The sequence below is a fragment of the Pimephales promelas genome, chromosome 11, assembly GCF_988280905.1.
Source record: "Pimephales promelas chromosome 11, fPimPro1.hap1.1, whole genome shotgun sequence".
Lineage (NCBI taxonomy): Eukaryota > Metazoa > Chordata > Actinopteri > Cypriniformes > Leuciscidae > Pimephales > Pimephales promelas.
The window spans coordinates 26,890,072-26,905,921 of record NC_142779.1 but is presented as its reverse complement, the minus strand read 5'-3'; the positions used below and the strand labels follow the sequence as shown (position 1 = coordinate 26,905,921).

At 37.1% G+C, this 15,850-nt stretch overlaps 1 protein-coding gene across 4 annotated transcripts in view; it reads right to left on the bottom strand.

The window, feature by feature from the left end:
• The window catches only part of thada (THADA armadillo repeat containing), a 169,693-nt gene that overhangs the window by 149,530 nt on the left and 4,313 nt on the right, over positions 1 to 15,850 (bottom strand). For all 4 annotated transcript variants that reach the window (XM_039653361.2, XM_089117242.1, XM_089117243.1 and 1 more), the window contains exons 6-15: positions 10,151 to 10,183; positions 10,009 to 10,057; positions 9,671 to 9,867; positions 9,428 to 9,522; positions 9,056 to 9,279; positions 7,336 to 8,039; positions 5,330 to 5,481; positions 5,051 to 5,206; positions 4,867 to 4,962; positions 3,754 to 3,877 (exon numbers count right to left, since the gene is read on the bottom strand). In XM_039653361.2, the coding sequence (XP_039509295.2) occupies positions 3,754 to 3,877; positions 4,867 to 4,962; positions 5,051 to 5,206; positions 5,330 to 5,481; positions 7,336 to 8,039; positions 9,056 to 9,279; positions 9,428 to 9,522; positions 9,671 to 9,867; positions 10,009 to 10,057; positions 10,151 to 10,183 (1,830 nt within the window). The remainder of the gene's footprint in view (positions 1 to 3,753; positions 3,878 to 4,866; positions 4,963 to 5,050; positions 5,207 to 5,329; positions 5,482 to 7,335; positions 8,040 to 9,055; positions 9,280 to 9,427; positions 9,523 to 9,670; positions 9,868 to 10,008; positions 10,058 to 10,150; positions 10,184 to 15,850) is intronic.

The window sequence follows — 15,850 nt, the reverse complement described above, 5'->3', positions numbered from 1 at the left end:
TTCACAAATAAATAAGATTTAAAAAAAAAACCACTTAAATAGTATACTCAGTAATCAGGGGGGTATTGCACAAAAGTAGAATTAAGAAAGTCAGGATAACTGAACAATCGCGGTTTGACCTAGTCTGATCAGTGCATCCTGGCTTAATCCGTTGCACGTTTGCTGAGCCAGGATGAGAACGCGCGGATATGTCAAGCCAGGTGTATATAGTTTGGATAAATGCACGTTCACGGCATTCTTAAAAAGAGCACGAAATCGATCACAGAATCACCGATCCAAAAATGGACAAAACGCGTGCGGCATACTTTTCGCATAATGAGCAACAGCTTCTAATGGAAACATATGAAGAAGTGAAACATATATAATATGTAAAAAAGCTAATAAAGATGCTTTAATAAAACAAAGATAGAATACCTGGCAAACAATAGCAGACCGATTGAACGCGTAAATCCATAACCACACTCTAAAGAATGCTGGGTTGTTTTATCCCTATTTTGGGTCAAATATGGACAAACCCAAATGTTGGATTTAAAAATGCAATTAGTAAATTTAACCCAACAGCTGGGTTTGCCCATATTTGACCCAAAATTAGTTTAAAACAACCCAGCATTATTTTTTGAGTGTGCAGTGCTTAATTACAATTCGAGGAGTTACTTGTCATTTAAAAACATAATTTTATACTTTGCCTTAAATGTGACCAGTGGACATACATTTAACATGAAGAATAATTGCAGACACTTACCCACTATGTGTCAATTTGATGTATTTAGATTGTTTTATGTCTATTATCTCTTTAATCTTTTTACTCTCATCTATTTGTAGGTTTTGTTTCCTAATTGATTTAATGTAATCTATAATCAGATATTTTGCTCTATTTTTATCCATCTAATCTATTTCATCATTTGTATCTATGTATCTAACATAGATAACGTGTATCTAACATAGATAACATCTAACATGTATTTAACATGTATCTAACAATTGTATCTAAAGAACAAACATGTCTGGCCAAAAATGGACTTGGCAGCAAGTCAAGATTAAATACAAGAATATTTTGCAGGCTGGTAAGTGACTTGTCTGCAGAGAACATGGTGACGATTAAATGTCATGTTTGCTGATATTTAATCGTCTGTGCTGATTTTAGCAATAAAAAAAGGTCATATATCTGGTACGGGGGTGGCCCTCCATCCCAAGATTACACCACAGCAGAGGAGCTGGCCCTATAACTGGCCCTATAAAGGGAAGCCAGTGATTCCAATGGGTCAGCCCTCTCTCGGAAGACTCTTTCATGCCTGAATGCTCGCCTGAGTATTAAAACTTCCTCATCAACTGCATCATCCAACAAAGGGCAAGCCATTGTGAAAAGGAAAAACAAATCTTTAGTCTATAGACTCTATATATACTACATATTAACCTTGTGACAGACTTAAATGAAACCACATTTACGACTTAATGAGCCATTTCTTATTATCTCATCAACTGCAATAAAATATCCTATAATTTTCTCATTCAACTATACATTTTACTCTATATTTGCATAGATATGCATAGGCTATATTCTATTTCTCATATTGTATAGTAGTTCTTTTGCATTGTGTTGGCATTTATTGTGGAAAGCAAAGTTATAATTGCTCAGGAAAATCTGTTTTCCTCACCAGGGAACTACACTAACCTTTTCCACTGGTGGCACTTGCGCTACTAACTTTTTCAGTTACTGGCGCAAAACATGATTTGGTCGCACAAATTATTTATAGTAAGCCGCACTCTGGATAGTAATGAATAATAATGAAACTGCATTAGGGGTGGAACGGTACAGAAGTCACGGTTGGGTCGGGTTCATACCTTGGTTCAGACATTCAGACGGTTCGGTACGATTTCGGTACAATGGAGTGAAAAGCAAAACAAAAATGCAGAAGGCATTTTTATAAATGTCTTAAGCCTCTTATTTTTTAAGTTGTTTAAGTTTTATTAATAAAGGCATAGAACCAGTTTATTTGTAGTGCACTGACAATAGTTTTATATAATTAGTTTATTAAATTAATAAAAAGACAAAATGACCTTGATATGTTTGGTAATTGTACTTCAATGAATGTAAAATTAATTTGCAATATTTCAGATCAATATATTTGTTTTCCTTAATTTTAACTAACCCTAACTTTATTCTCATCTGAATTATAAATACACGATTTCCGTATAAAATAATTACCAAACACATTTGATTTTCTTTTTTAATCAATGTAGAATTATACGCAGGACTGTTGGAAAGCTGTGATGGCAATAAAATGATAGCTTATAAATATATCTCTGGTTGTTTCTGTTCCACAACATTTTGTATGTCATGTTTGGGGTGTGGGATGAAGAGAGGGATATTTTCAGTAATTATTTAATAAAACATTTAATTTATCTTCAGTGTGTAGTATTAGCAAATCAGGTGTCTTGACGCGAATCACGCGATTATGATTATGATTATGAAAAAACTAACGTTGGTCTAAAAAACTGCTAGTGATCATATAACGTTAGTCGATGTCAATATCAGCGCTAGCAATATAATTAGTTAGCTCATGGCAGAGTTTATCAGCCGAACACCAGACCGCAAATATACCTTTGATGTAAGGAAGAGACACGGTGTCTTACATCTCTGCGTCTTTTTCCTGCCGTCATGCAGGCTCAGATGGTAGCCTATATGATTATGATTAGCATGCCTATTATAAAGACACAAACCTTTTACTATCATGTCATTTGAATAATATGCGCGCGATAGAGAGAGAGAGCAAGACAGCGCTTGTGTTGTGTGAAGACGTGATAGTGCGCGCGCGGCCAGGGCGCGCTCTCTCTCTCAGCTCGTTTGCACCCTGTCAAACGCATCAGTCATTCTACTCTACAACACTCACCGCGATCAAAAAAGGCTTTGACGGGACAAAAAGCGGACGATCCGACAGGTTTTAGAAGATTAGATACAAACCGAAAGAAACTAAAAAAAAAAAAAAAACCAGACCCGTCAAAATAGTCAGTGATACATTTGCGACCCATTAAAAATTAGGGTCGCAATGGGATTTCAAAAGGTCGCATATGCGACCATTTTGGTCGCAGTGTAGTTCCCTGCTCACTGCAGGTGTATGCCAATAAACGCTTTAAATCTCAAATAATATATATATATATATATATATATATATATATATATATATATATATATATATATATATATATATATATATATATATATTTATCAAACCTCTGACAGTGAAATGAACAGCAGTTTTTAATAATAACTAAAATAGCAGTACACATACTTAGATGAATGACAGTATATTTAGTATTTTAATGCAGGACCATGAAGTAACTAAAACATTAATATTAGTAGGATTTAGGGAGGAACTAGCCGATTTTTAATTAGTAGGATTAATTATTAGGAGAAATTACTAGGATTAATCTTAGCCTGGTTGTTAGCCTGCTCAAGAGCAGGTTAGCTGCAAAGTGTAAATCTCCATAGTAACTTAATGTAGATTAATTTAGCCTCCCTTCATGCAACCGAGTCAGGGCTAAATTCAGCCAGGATAACTGGAAAATCCCAGCTTAATCCTGTTAATCCCAAATGAAGTTGCACAAATTAAAAGAAAAAGTATAGTCTGGTTCCAGTAAGTGAAACCATTACGAATATTGTTCGATATTACCCTTGGATGTGTCAAGTCAACCACTAGAGGCGACATCCTTCGGAGTTAATTTGAAAAAAATATATATGAAAACTCAGCTTACCTGTGCTAAAGGTAAAGAGTTCAGAGATCAGCAGCAGCAGGTGCAGAGCCATCAAACACCTGGAAAACGAGGCTCCTGGATGAAGCACCTGAAATAGAGTCTCACAGAACCAGCGCAGGAACTCCTGATAAGAAAAAGAAAAATAATGATGTATATCTCTTGGTTATAGGGCAAGATATGTCCAGTATTTCTGTTATAATTATGACAAAGCTGCTTGTTTGTAACTTTTTTTTTATTAACTCAGTGTTGACATATTAAACTAATTCATTTAGATTCATTTTGGTTCCAAACATTTTGAGGACTGTGTATTGTTCAATAAAAACAATAGAGTGCTGCAGTTATTTTTATTTTTATTTTTTTTTTGTAGGCCAACCTGGAGGTTAGCATCACCCTGGTTCCCTTGACAAAAAGCCAATTACATTTTCAAATGGCTTTTGGATTACTGCAGAAAATAAGCACTGGGGCCAAATAAAAGTTTATGATTCTTACTCATTTTGTTCACGATAATCAACTTATGAATTTTGAAGTCTAAAAACAATGGGCCTCATTCACCAAGCATTTGTAAGAACAAATTTGTGTGTGAAATCTGCATGATTTGTTTCACAAACAAATCAGGATTCACCAAAAACTTTCGTACTAAAATTTGTTGTAAATTTACAAAAATGTAGGAACAACTAAAACCACACATATGCAAAAAAAGCACATTCTCTGTGCAGCCTTTAATCGTGTTTGGTAGTTAGATTATCTCCAATTGTTCCATTCCAATTGGAGATGAAATATCAGCAAATGAGAGCAGAACATTTTTCTTCTGTTATCCTAATGTTTATTGCTTCATGTGTGTCTCCTGTATTTAACACATTACTCAAAATAGTCATGTAAACAGACTAAACTCTTATCTCTCTGTTCCTAATGTTCTTTGGCACTTCTTGCTGTTTAGATAAGGATTTCTAAATCCACTCCTTTAGCTATATTTTCCAAGCTATTTTTTTGTATTAGTTATGCAAGTTTCAAATGCAAAAATGCCTATTGAGTAAAATCATTTCCAAAGAAAAGGATTCAAGACCAATGAAAGTACTGTCAGTGGAGTTTATCATAATTGTATCACAGTTCTACCTGGTACATGTTGAGGACTTGCTGATCTCTGTCGTTCTCATGCTGTTCCTGTCTCTTTTGCAGAAGCTGAGCACTGTCCTTCACCCTACACAAGAGCTGACAACACAAAACAGTCAGGAGCCAATCAGAACACACTTACAATGTCCTCTAACCAATCAAAGCTTGATCTGATATTGGTTTCTACCTTCTTTAACAGACTGATGGTCTGCTGTCTGACACCTGGTGACTGACTGTTCAGATTAAAAGGCAAGAAGTGACGGATCAGCTCCATTTCTTGTCTGGAAAGTTTTTCTGTGCTACGATGGCTTTCACATAGCAAACCCAGAGCATCCATTCGCACCTGAAATGACATAAACAGCCACAATTTCCCTTTTGGTGTTCTAGTGCCACAGAAATGACACACCTTAACATGTCAGACATTAATTATTAAAGGTTCAATAAAATGTAACGTGTTCCAGGTAACCTGATCATGTTTGTGCACCAGAGCCTGTCGCATTAGTGGGAGGGACACCAAGCCACCCCACAGTTCCTCCTCATCAGTCCTGAGAACCCCCTGAGACCGGGCAGCACGCAGACACGTCATTAGAGCCCCCAACGCACCTCTGCTACCAGCCCCTGAGGAACAACCGTACTTGACACTTAAAGGCACAATGTCATTTGTTCGCCACTAGAGGTCATTTATTAAAAACAAAGGCATAGATTGATGACGCCTTGATTTTGTGGAATTTGTTGTCTTCACCTCTACAGCCGGTGGAGAATATGATGTGACTCGGGCAGAAATCATATGCATGGGTGGCCGGTAATGTATTAAAGATTTATTAAAGGGTTAGTTCACCCAAAAATGAAAATTAAGTCATTAATTACTCACCCCCACTCTGTACCAACCCTGTAAGACCTTCGTTCATCTTCGGAACACACTTGACGGCCCATAAAGTCATTAAAGAAAATGTTTAAATATTCCATGTGCCTACAGCAGCTCAATTATAAGTTTATCAAGCGACGAGAATACTTTTTATGCGAAAAAAAAACATAAATAACGACTTTATTCGACTATTTAATTACTTCCTTATGGGTCTTGAGACGAGAATTGAAGAGATTTCCAGAACGCATGCGCGAGAACTGAGCTGAGGACGTTCTTCTTCGACTACTTCTTGTTACCGGCTGCTCACAGCTAGTATTACCGCCCCCTACCGTATAAGATGACGTGCTGATATAGCTGGAAGCGCAAAACTTTCTGTTTACAAGCAGAGGAAGACGTGCGCTGTACATACCTGTACGCGTTTCAATTACCGTATTTTCCGCACTATAAGGCGCACTTAAAAGCCTTTAATCTTCTCAAATACGACAGTGCTGTGCGCCTTACAATCCGGAGCACCTTATACTGTATATGGATCATCATCTTATACGGTAGGTGGCGGTAATACTCCTAAGCGGTGAGCAGCCGGTAACAAGAAGTAGTCCAAGAAGAACGTCCTCAGCTCAGTTCTCGCGCATGCGTTCTGGAAATCTCTTCAATTCTCGTCTCAAGACCCATAAGGAAGTAATGGAATAGTCGAATAAAGTTATTTATGTTTTTTTCGCACAAAAAGTTTTCTCGTCGCTTGATAAACTTATAAATGTAGGCACATGGAATATTTAAACATTTTCTTTAATGACTTTATGGGCCGTCAAGTGCTAGTCCCTTAGGAAGTCTATGGAGGAGTGATCCAGCTCTCAAATTTAATCAAAAATATCTTCATTTGTGTTCCGAAGATGAACGAAGGTCTTACATGGTCGGTACAGCATGGGGGTGAGTAATTAATGACTTAATTTTCATTTTTGAGTGAACTAACCCTTTGACGTTACGAAAACCGTTGGAGCAGAACGAGGCTGCTGGAGCGATTGGTAATGAGAGACCTCTGTGCGTTCGCTCGGCAGTTACTATATGAGATACTTAGTGCACACTGCAGTGAGCTAGATCGATATTAGGCATGGCAAATACAGTACTCGCGGTAAAACAAGAAAACGAGATTTAAACAAAAAGAGTAACTGTGTTGAGCTGTATAACAATGATTTGTTTTCTGTTGATGAATGTATCCAAACAGTGGCTCAGCTTTCTAAAACACATCACATATTAAAGCGTCTTTGTTGTTTCCATGTTTTCTACAAAATAAAACCGGATATCGAGGGTAAAGCGGTTAAATTGTCATTGGTGACGCACGGATCCATGTCATGGTTAAAACGGTTTATTTCTCTGAATTTAAATATTCTTAGAAACGTTTGGGATAATTTAAGCATAGAAATCAACAAAATATATACCATTGTTTGATTGTTTTTTGGATATTTTGATCTAAAAATCTTACATTGTGTGCCTTTAAATAGATAAATAGATAGATAGACAGATAGATAGATAGATAGACAGATAGTTTATCTTTTCAAATAAATTATATACACATATATGTATTGCATTGCAGGTTAAATGTCTCTTACCCTCAGTGCAAGACGGCATCTCCTGCAGGGCCTGTACCATGTGGCTAAGGCTGGAGGGGTTGCAGCGTAGCAGTTTGGGCAGGAAGTAGTCTAGGATATAAGTGGTTTGATCCAATCGGGCTGTACACAGTACCTGCAGCAGAGGTGTCACCCAAACCTTGTGCCATCCATCTATCCACCCATGCCCATCCTTAAATCGGACACATAGTTGGGCCTTATGACTGACAAACAACTTCTCCAGAAGGTCGCTGGCGTACGGTGCCAGTGTCTGATCCCCCATCAGACCCAGCAGTCTGGATGGAAGTCCACCATCAAGCTTGAGTAAATACTCTGCACCCAAGTGCTCCACCAGGCAGGCCAGTGTGCCATACTTCCCTTTCATATGCCACTCCAGTGCTAGAAGGTCCCGGGTGAGCTGGCTGATATAAGGGTCGGTGGTGGGATCGGACTTGTGATCACTGCAATGCTGGTGGATCTTGAGAAGGTTTTGGAACAGGGTACGCATCTGGTGGCGGACACCATCCAGCGGGTGTTCCCAGTGGGCATAGATGTGGTGGTGAAGGCGTGAAATTAGAGGAGAGCCTCCGACCAGAGACGAGCGAAGGAGAGGGGGACACGTGTCGACCTGGACGCATTCAACCACTAGTCCGCTCCAGAGCGTCAAAACCCGAGCCACTACCATCACTGTACTGGACTCCTTAACTCTGAGAGAGATTTATGTTAGAGAGCAGTAAATGGAAATCAAGGCTGTCAACTTTAACTAGCTACATTAACCATATTAACTAAGAACAGTTTTACAACGTGAAACAGGTTGAATTCAGAGATGCTACTTCTCTGAGAAACAATTAGACCATTACTCTTTCATGTTGCTTTCTGTCAACTGAAATGCTGTAATTGTGTTATTTTTTTATTTATTATTGATAAACAATTTTACCAATATGAAATATGAAAAGAAAATAATGTATTTCTGATTTCTTTTTATTAACAAAATAGTTTTTTTTTAAGTTTTTGGTTTAATATTGTGTTGCATCTTTATAAAGACTGTTTAAATTTATTTATTTATATATTTTTGAAAATTAATGATGAATATACACTACCATTTAAAACTTTGATGAATTAAATTGATCAAAAGAGAAAAAAAGACAGAAATATGTTAAACAAAAAACTACATTTCAAAGAGATGTTTCTGTACTTTCTATTCATCTAAAAAAGTTTTGGGGGGAAAAAAAAGGATTTTCACAAAAATATTAAGCAGCAAATACTGTTTTCAACATTGATAATGATAATAAAATCAGTAAATCAGCACATCCGAATGCTTTCTGAAGGATCATGTGACTAACGACTGGAGTAATGATGAGGGAAATTCAGCTTTTCCATCACTGAAATAAATTTCATTTTAAATGTATTAAAATAATCAATTAATCAATTATTTAAAAATAGTAATAGTATTTAACAATAGTCAAATAAATCCATCCATGGTGAGCATAAAAGCATTTTCTAAAGTTTGGATCAGACTCCAACCTTTAGAATGGTACGTAACACCCACAAAATTGAATGCAAAGAAAAAAAAAGTATTATCTTCCGGTTTATACATATAACTGTGGGGAGGAGGAAAAATACACAAACAAATTCATTGTTCAGATAAACCACTGACTAGTCAATTGTTAAACTATATATTTGAACCATATCCTTGTGTGAATTCATTTGGCATTTTCAATACCTTGTATCTAGAGACAGGAGCACTTCAGGTATGAGCAGCAGCAGTTTCTCTGTCTGTGGACTATGAGTCTTTCCTCTCCAGCTGAGCATAGCCAGAGCTCCATGACTTAGATACAGAGCCACAGCTGCAGGCCTGCTGCTGTCATACAGACCTGCACAGCTCAGCCTCAACCACTGGGGGACGGTGTCGCCTGCATCCACTGAACACTGCAGGAGACCGGCAACCTACAAACACATTTCACACACAGCCAGGAATGGGTTCCAATGCAGCTCAAGTTGGGATAATGATAGTACAGATAGAGATAATGAGATAATGATAGTACAAAATACAATGCTGGACTCTTGCTCCTGGAAAGAAGGAATGCTCACTTACTATAACTGGTACATCATCTCCATTCACCATAATAGATCTAATAAGCAAAACAACAGCCATCCCAGCAGTGCTCTGGACCGTCTGAAGAAACTCCTCTGGATGGGGAAAAAAGGCAAGAACAAATATAACATACAAATACAATAATACAAAAATAAATACAACATGCAACAACAACAAAATTGGAAATATAAACAAAGCCTCATTGTTAATTGCATATGCAGAATACAGTGGTCTAAACAATACCATCAGTCAAGATCCATGTATAGCAGTTCAGTAGTCCACAGAGAACTTGATGCAGATCAGATTGGTCACTTGAAGCTGAAAGCATTGCAGAACTAATGGGTTCCTGAGATCTCTGAACCACCAGCATTGAGGCCTTCACCACTGCCAGACAGGACTGCATCAGCTGAGCCTGGGCTACATGACGACCTGCCAGACCCCTGAAAACATATCAAATGGAAATATACAACAATAAACCATGTTACAGACAATTTTCAAAGATTCTAGATAATAGGAACAAGATTTAAACATTTTCACCCATGCATACAGCACATTATTTAATACACAAGTGATCAGTTTACCTGTTCTGCTCCACATAATAATTTAAAGTCCTTTGGAAGAAGTGGAGGACTAGGAGAGAGAAAAAAAGTCAGTGGCCGTATTAGCAAAACAAAGCTGAGAAAGCCAAAGGTATACCATTAAATTATTAACTTGTTTTCTAACCTTCTGTTAGCAAGCGATGAACACATTTCTCACCTGTAAATCAAGAAAAACTATTTAAAATTATATTAAACTACATCTGAAAAGTTTGTGGTAAAAAGAAAATTAAAAAAATAAAAGAAGTCTTGTCTGCTTACCAAGATGGCATTGACTTGACAAAAAAAAATAAATAAATAAATAAAATAAAAAATAAATATATATATATATATATATAAAATATAATATATAATATACTGTGTGACATATTACAAATTAAAATAATTTCTTTCTATTTTTATACAATTTTATAAAAAGTGATTTATTGCTATAATGGCAAATCTGACTTTTCTGAATTACTCCAGTCTTCGGTGTCACATGATTCTTAAGAAATCAGTTTAATATGCCGATTCGGATTCGGTGCTCAAGAAACATTTCATATTATTATCAATTTTGAAACACTTGAGTTGCTTAATATGTTTGTGTAAACCTTGACACATTATTTCAGAATTCTTTTTTTATTATTATTAATTTTTTTTTCAAGTAACAGCATTTATTTGAAATAATATGAAATAATATGTAAAATTACGGTTGAGTATCGTTTGAATGTTAACGATTCAGATTTAGATTCTGCTTATCTATTCTGATTTTTATCCATTTCTAATTTTGTTTTCAATAAGGTAAAAAAAAAAAGCATTTAGAATAAATCTGAATGATATCCAAGTCTTATGTCTTACTGCAAACCATTTAATTGTAGCTGAATAACATGAACAAAAAAAATCAACGAGCTAAAGAACACTTTCACAAGGAACTTTTGCTTATGGTTTAAAAACACCACAGCAAAAACAACTAGCCTAGCTAATATACAATTTAAACATTATTAAAGACAAGTTAACACTTAGTAATTTAAAAAAAAAAAAAAAAAAGCAAAAATTTAGCAATTTAGCAATTGCACAAATAAATACAACTAAACAGACATACGACTGAAATAGGGGGTGGTGATGGCGCAGTGGATAAGACACATGCCTGTGGTGTGAGAGACCCAGGTTCAAATCCACTGCGAGACACCAATGTGTCCCTGAGCAAGATACTTAACCCCTCCAGAGGCGTGCGACCTCGGACATATATAGCAATTGTAAGTCGCTTTGGATAAAAGCGTCAGCTAAATGAATAAATGTAAATGTAATATTTTAATGGGGTCATGAACTGGCTTTTTAAATTTTATTATATTGTTGTCTGAGGTCAACTTATGACGTTCGCTTGGTTTTTGCATTCAAAAACATCCAAATGAATAAGTAATAGGCTATTTTGATTTTTGAATCCAAGTTTTTAGCCTAGCTGAAAAACGCTGAATTATGGGCGTCTCGCACTGAAGACTTGGAAGTAAACGCCCACTGCTGTGAGTGGATAACAGTTTTGCATATCATAATGAGTCCCGTAAATGCACATGGGGGAAATTTTTTTGAAACATCCAATGTTGTAAAATGGCATCCGGAATGATTCGACCCAGAGTCCGTGTGTTGCACAATTCCTGTCAGATCCAATATAGACGGCACAGCACCGTTCTTTACTCTTAATCGGTCTGCAAATCCAGTCTTGTTTACAGGACAATCCTCAGTGAAATGAAGCGAACAGACGGTTTTACCCGCATCAGCTGGAGTGGAACGTCATTAAAAAAAAGTTTATCCATGCAGTCCTATTAGAATCCAGAGGAAGCATATGCAGCGACTGTCGTCTTTCACAACCAGGCACTGCACAATATTCTGTATTGCTCGGTAGCTCGATCCGGTTTGTCATCACGAGGTAGGCCTATGTTATTTAGCTATGCGTGATTGCGTGTAATGCGTGAATCGGTGGGCGGGGCTAAACCAGCCGTGTTGAAGTAGGAGTTGATCTTCTTCTGCGGGGGTGGTGTTTTATCCTCTTTGACGTCATAGTTCCCCACTTTTAAAAACGAGTCGTTTGCTGGGGCTGATGTCAATAAAAGCCAGGGCTGTAGTACTCGAGTCCGGTCTTGGACTCGAGTCCGGACTCGAGACCGTTTTTCTATGGTCTCGGACTTGTCTCGGGCTCGCTGGTATTTGGACTCGGACTTGTCTCGGTCTCGGCCACTGGTCTTGCCAAATATGGCTTTTGGTCTCGATCGAGCCCAACATCTTTGTATGTGTGCTCATTTATTACTAGCCTATCAGGGTAACGTTAACTTAGAAAATGCCCAAATTAACCGACCAAGTGCTCACTACAACGGATCGCGTCTTCTCATGCAGTTACTATAGTTAGTGGATGTTGCGCACGATTCCCGCAGGTCTCCCATTTATAATGTGGGATATTCCCGCAATCATAATCCACACAGATTATAAAATCAAATCATTCTTTTAATAATTATCTGCCAGACGCAATTTCACAAACAGCGTTAGTGTTTAACGGTGCCGCGTCTTCTCTTCTCTCAAAATGTGTTGTGGAAGGCGCATCATGCGCTGCTGCGATACACACTCGTGTTCAGGAGTCATAAAAATAAAGCTTACCATTACACATCTTTTTAAGTCTTACCAGTTTAACATTCAAGCAATTTTAAACTATCAGTCCTCGTGCACTCTCTGGGATGACTATGTGCACATTCATAGAAAATCTGCCTCAAGAACAGCTGACCAGTAACAAAAGTTATTTTTCACAGATTAGCTATATTGCTTTAACTAACACTCAAAACTGTGTCAATTTTGGTCTTCGTCAATATAATGGTCTAAACATAGTCGGTTTTGTCTTTAATAAGCATAAAACGCATGCCAGTATAATGAACAGAGAATCCATGCACTAGCTCTTAAAGTGACCGCAACCATATGCCGGCCATTCATTTTGTCATCAAAAGAGAGCTTTAAGTTAAAGGAATCAGGATTAATAGGCAGGATTAATGTGTTTAATTTATTCAGGACTAAAATACTATCCAGTGTTGTTTTCCATTTGATTACTTTATTCAGTTTCTGTCAAATACTAGTGTTAGACCTATTCAAAACGTTTCTCTTTATTTGTATTTATTTGTATCTTTATTGTATTTATTTGTATAACTTTTTTCAATTTAATTGAACAATTTAAATCAAGCCTTGTGTTGTGTAAATTCTTAACAACATTACCCCACTGTAAAAAATGCAACGAGCGCAAACATTTAGGCAAGATAAATTTAATAATTTTGTTTGGCAAAAACGAAATTCAGGCCCTGAAGATGTTTTTTTCCTGTCCTGGACTCGGTCTTGACTCGGACTCGAACCTTTTTGGACTAGGTCTTGACTTGGACTCGAACCTCTTTGGACTCGGTCTTGACTTGGACTCGACTAGTCCTGGTCTTGGACTTGTCTTGGACTCGACAAAGGTGGTCTTGGCTACAGCCCTAATAAAAGCTTTTTCAGTTCTGAAACTTACAGGATATTTTTATAATATGATGACCTCTTAGATGTCAAAAGCTCAAGGAAAATTTGATTTCTCAGTTCATCACCCCTTTAAGATATTGTTCAGGTATTCAGGTACAGAAACTGTAATCAAATGTAAAATAACACTGCACTTTATAAATAAAATATACATCACAAATATAGTTACAAAAGTTATTCAGTCAAGAACAGCAAGTGACTTTTCTCTTAGTGTTTTGTTTTATTTTTAATATTAGGCTGCTGTCACTTTAAGAGCTGCACGGATATAATCTACTTTTGCACACACTGTTTTTGTTTGTCAACTGTTTACGTTCACCTAAAGTGGACTTCTCATACCCCTTTTTACAAGATGTAACTAAAGTCTCTGATGTCCCCAGTGTGTGTCTGTGAAGTTTAGGCTCAAAATACCCCACAGATAATTTTTTATAGCGTATTAAAATTGCCATTTTTGGTGGTGAGCAAAAACGCAATGTTTTTGTGTGTGTCCCTTTAAATGCAAATGAGCTGCTGCTCCCGGCCCCCTTTCAAGATGACAGATATTCTACAACAAAACAGGACAATCTCACACACAGAGGGCCTTATTTTAACGATCTAAGTGCATTGCGCACATCCGAATCCACTTTTGCTAATTTAACGATCGGAAAAAGTGGGCAACGCACACTTAAAAGGGTTGTTACCATTATCTTAATGAGTAATGGGTGTGTTTTGGTCGTAACGTGCAATAAACCAATGCTTCACTTTAATGCAAATGAGCTGCATATCCCCGCCCTGCCTTTGGATGAGGGCGTAAATTGAACCTATGGCTATGGCAGTCGGTCTAAGCAGAAGGGGAGAGTGAGAGACACGCTGTTTTGAATGTCATTCAGCGTACGTTTGAATCGGAATATATAAATAGCACAAAGAGACTCCGGCAGAATAAACACAAATGAGAATGGACCAGTACGTCTCGGTACGGTTATTTGATACATTTATGTACTTACACAGAGTTGTAATCGCGTCCTCTTTGCAAGTATGGAGGAGCAACACACACACACAAACACTAACGCTGGCGCATTTTTTTAAACTAACGTTACATACACATGCTGTGATAAAGTTTGCTACGTAACTTACAAGCGAAATTACATTTATGCAGGGACCTGTGGCGTCATGTTTAGCTACTTGTCATACAGGTGCTTCTGTGGCAAATGTGAGAAGATGGCTAACTTACAGAACAGGAACATATATGCGGTTTTTATTACAATATCTTTAAAAATATATATATTTATAAACGTGTGGTTACACACTATACAAACAAGGTTTAAATTATATACACTGACATTCTACGACGACAACAATTTTAGACGCTTTTGTTGTTGAATTGGCTGACATTGACTGAAAAGACTATTTGCTCAAAAATCATAAAATACACTTACTGTTACTGGAGGTGACGGTGGATCGCAAACAGTAGACGACTATCCACACTTGAGGATTAACTTTTAAGCCACAACAACAGGATTAACCCACGAGTCGATAAGTTATTTTTCCAAGAGACATTACCGGCTGTCGTTGAAACAATGGAGGATGGTGTACAGATCACTGAGGGCGGGGTTTATTCCACAACCACACTGTCAATCAAACCCCTTTCTCACTTTCTACGTCACAAAGAGCTGAATCTCAGAACAGCTCGTTCTGAGGCAGTGCATATGATTTATTGAGATTGTAAAAAAAAACACTGGGTGGATTTTTATCATTCTAGGGTGGTTTTGCTCACACACTGCCAACACACATTTATGTTCAAACACCATGCAAAAGTGAATTTTCCATAATAGGTGCCCTTTAAAAGGTACACTATGCAATTTTTGACCCTCTAGCAATTAAACAAAACTGAAAGTTGTGGAAGAACATTGTTTTGATTGTGCTTCGGCTCTGCATGACAGTGCGGATGAAAATGGTTGTTTTCTCATAACTAAAAAAACCGAGAAAGTTATTATCCTACTGCTCATTAAACATTCACAACTACGCTTAAAGGGTTAGTTCACCCAAAAATGAAAATTCTGTCATTGATTACTGACCCTTAAAGGACAACTCCGGCGCAAAATGAACCTTTGGTGTAATTACACATTGTTACCTATTCAACCGTTATCTGAGATTTGTTTTCGTGATTGCTGAATGTAAATAGTTTTATCTCTAAAAGCAGTTTAGTCTATAACGCTAGTATAATGGTAGTCTATAGGTCATAGAGTAATGACAAATAAAAATCACTTGTTATTACCACTAACAAGGCTCAAAATAGCCCCTCAGTAACACGATAGCATAATAAGGGTCCCTA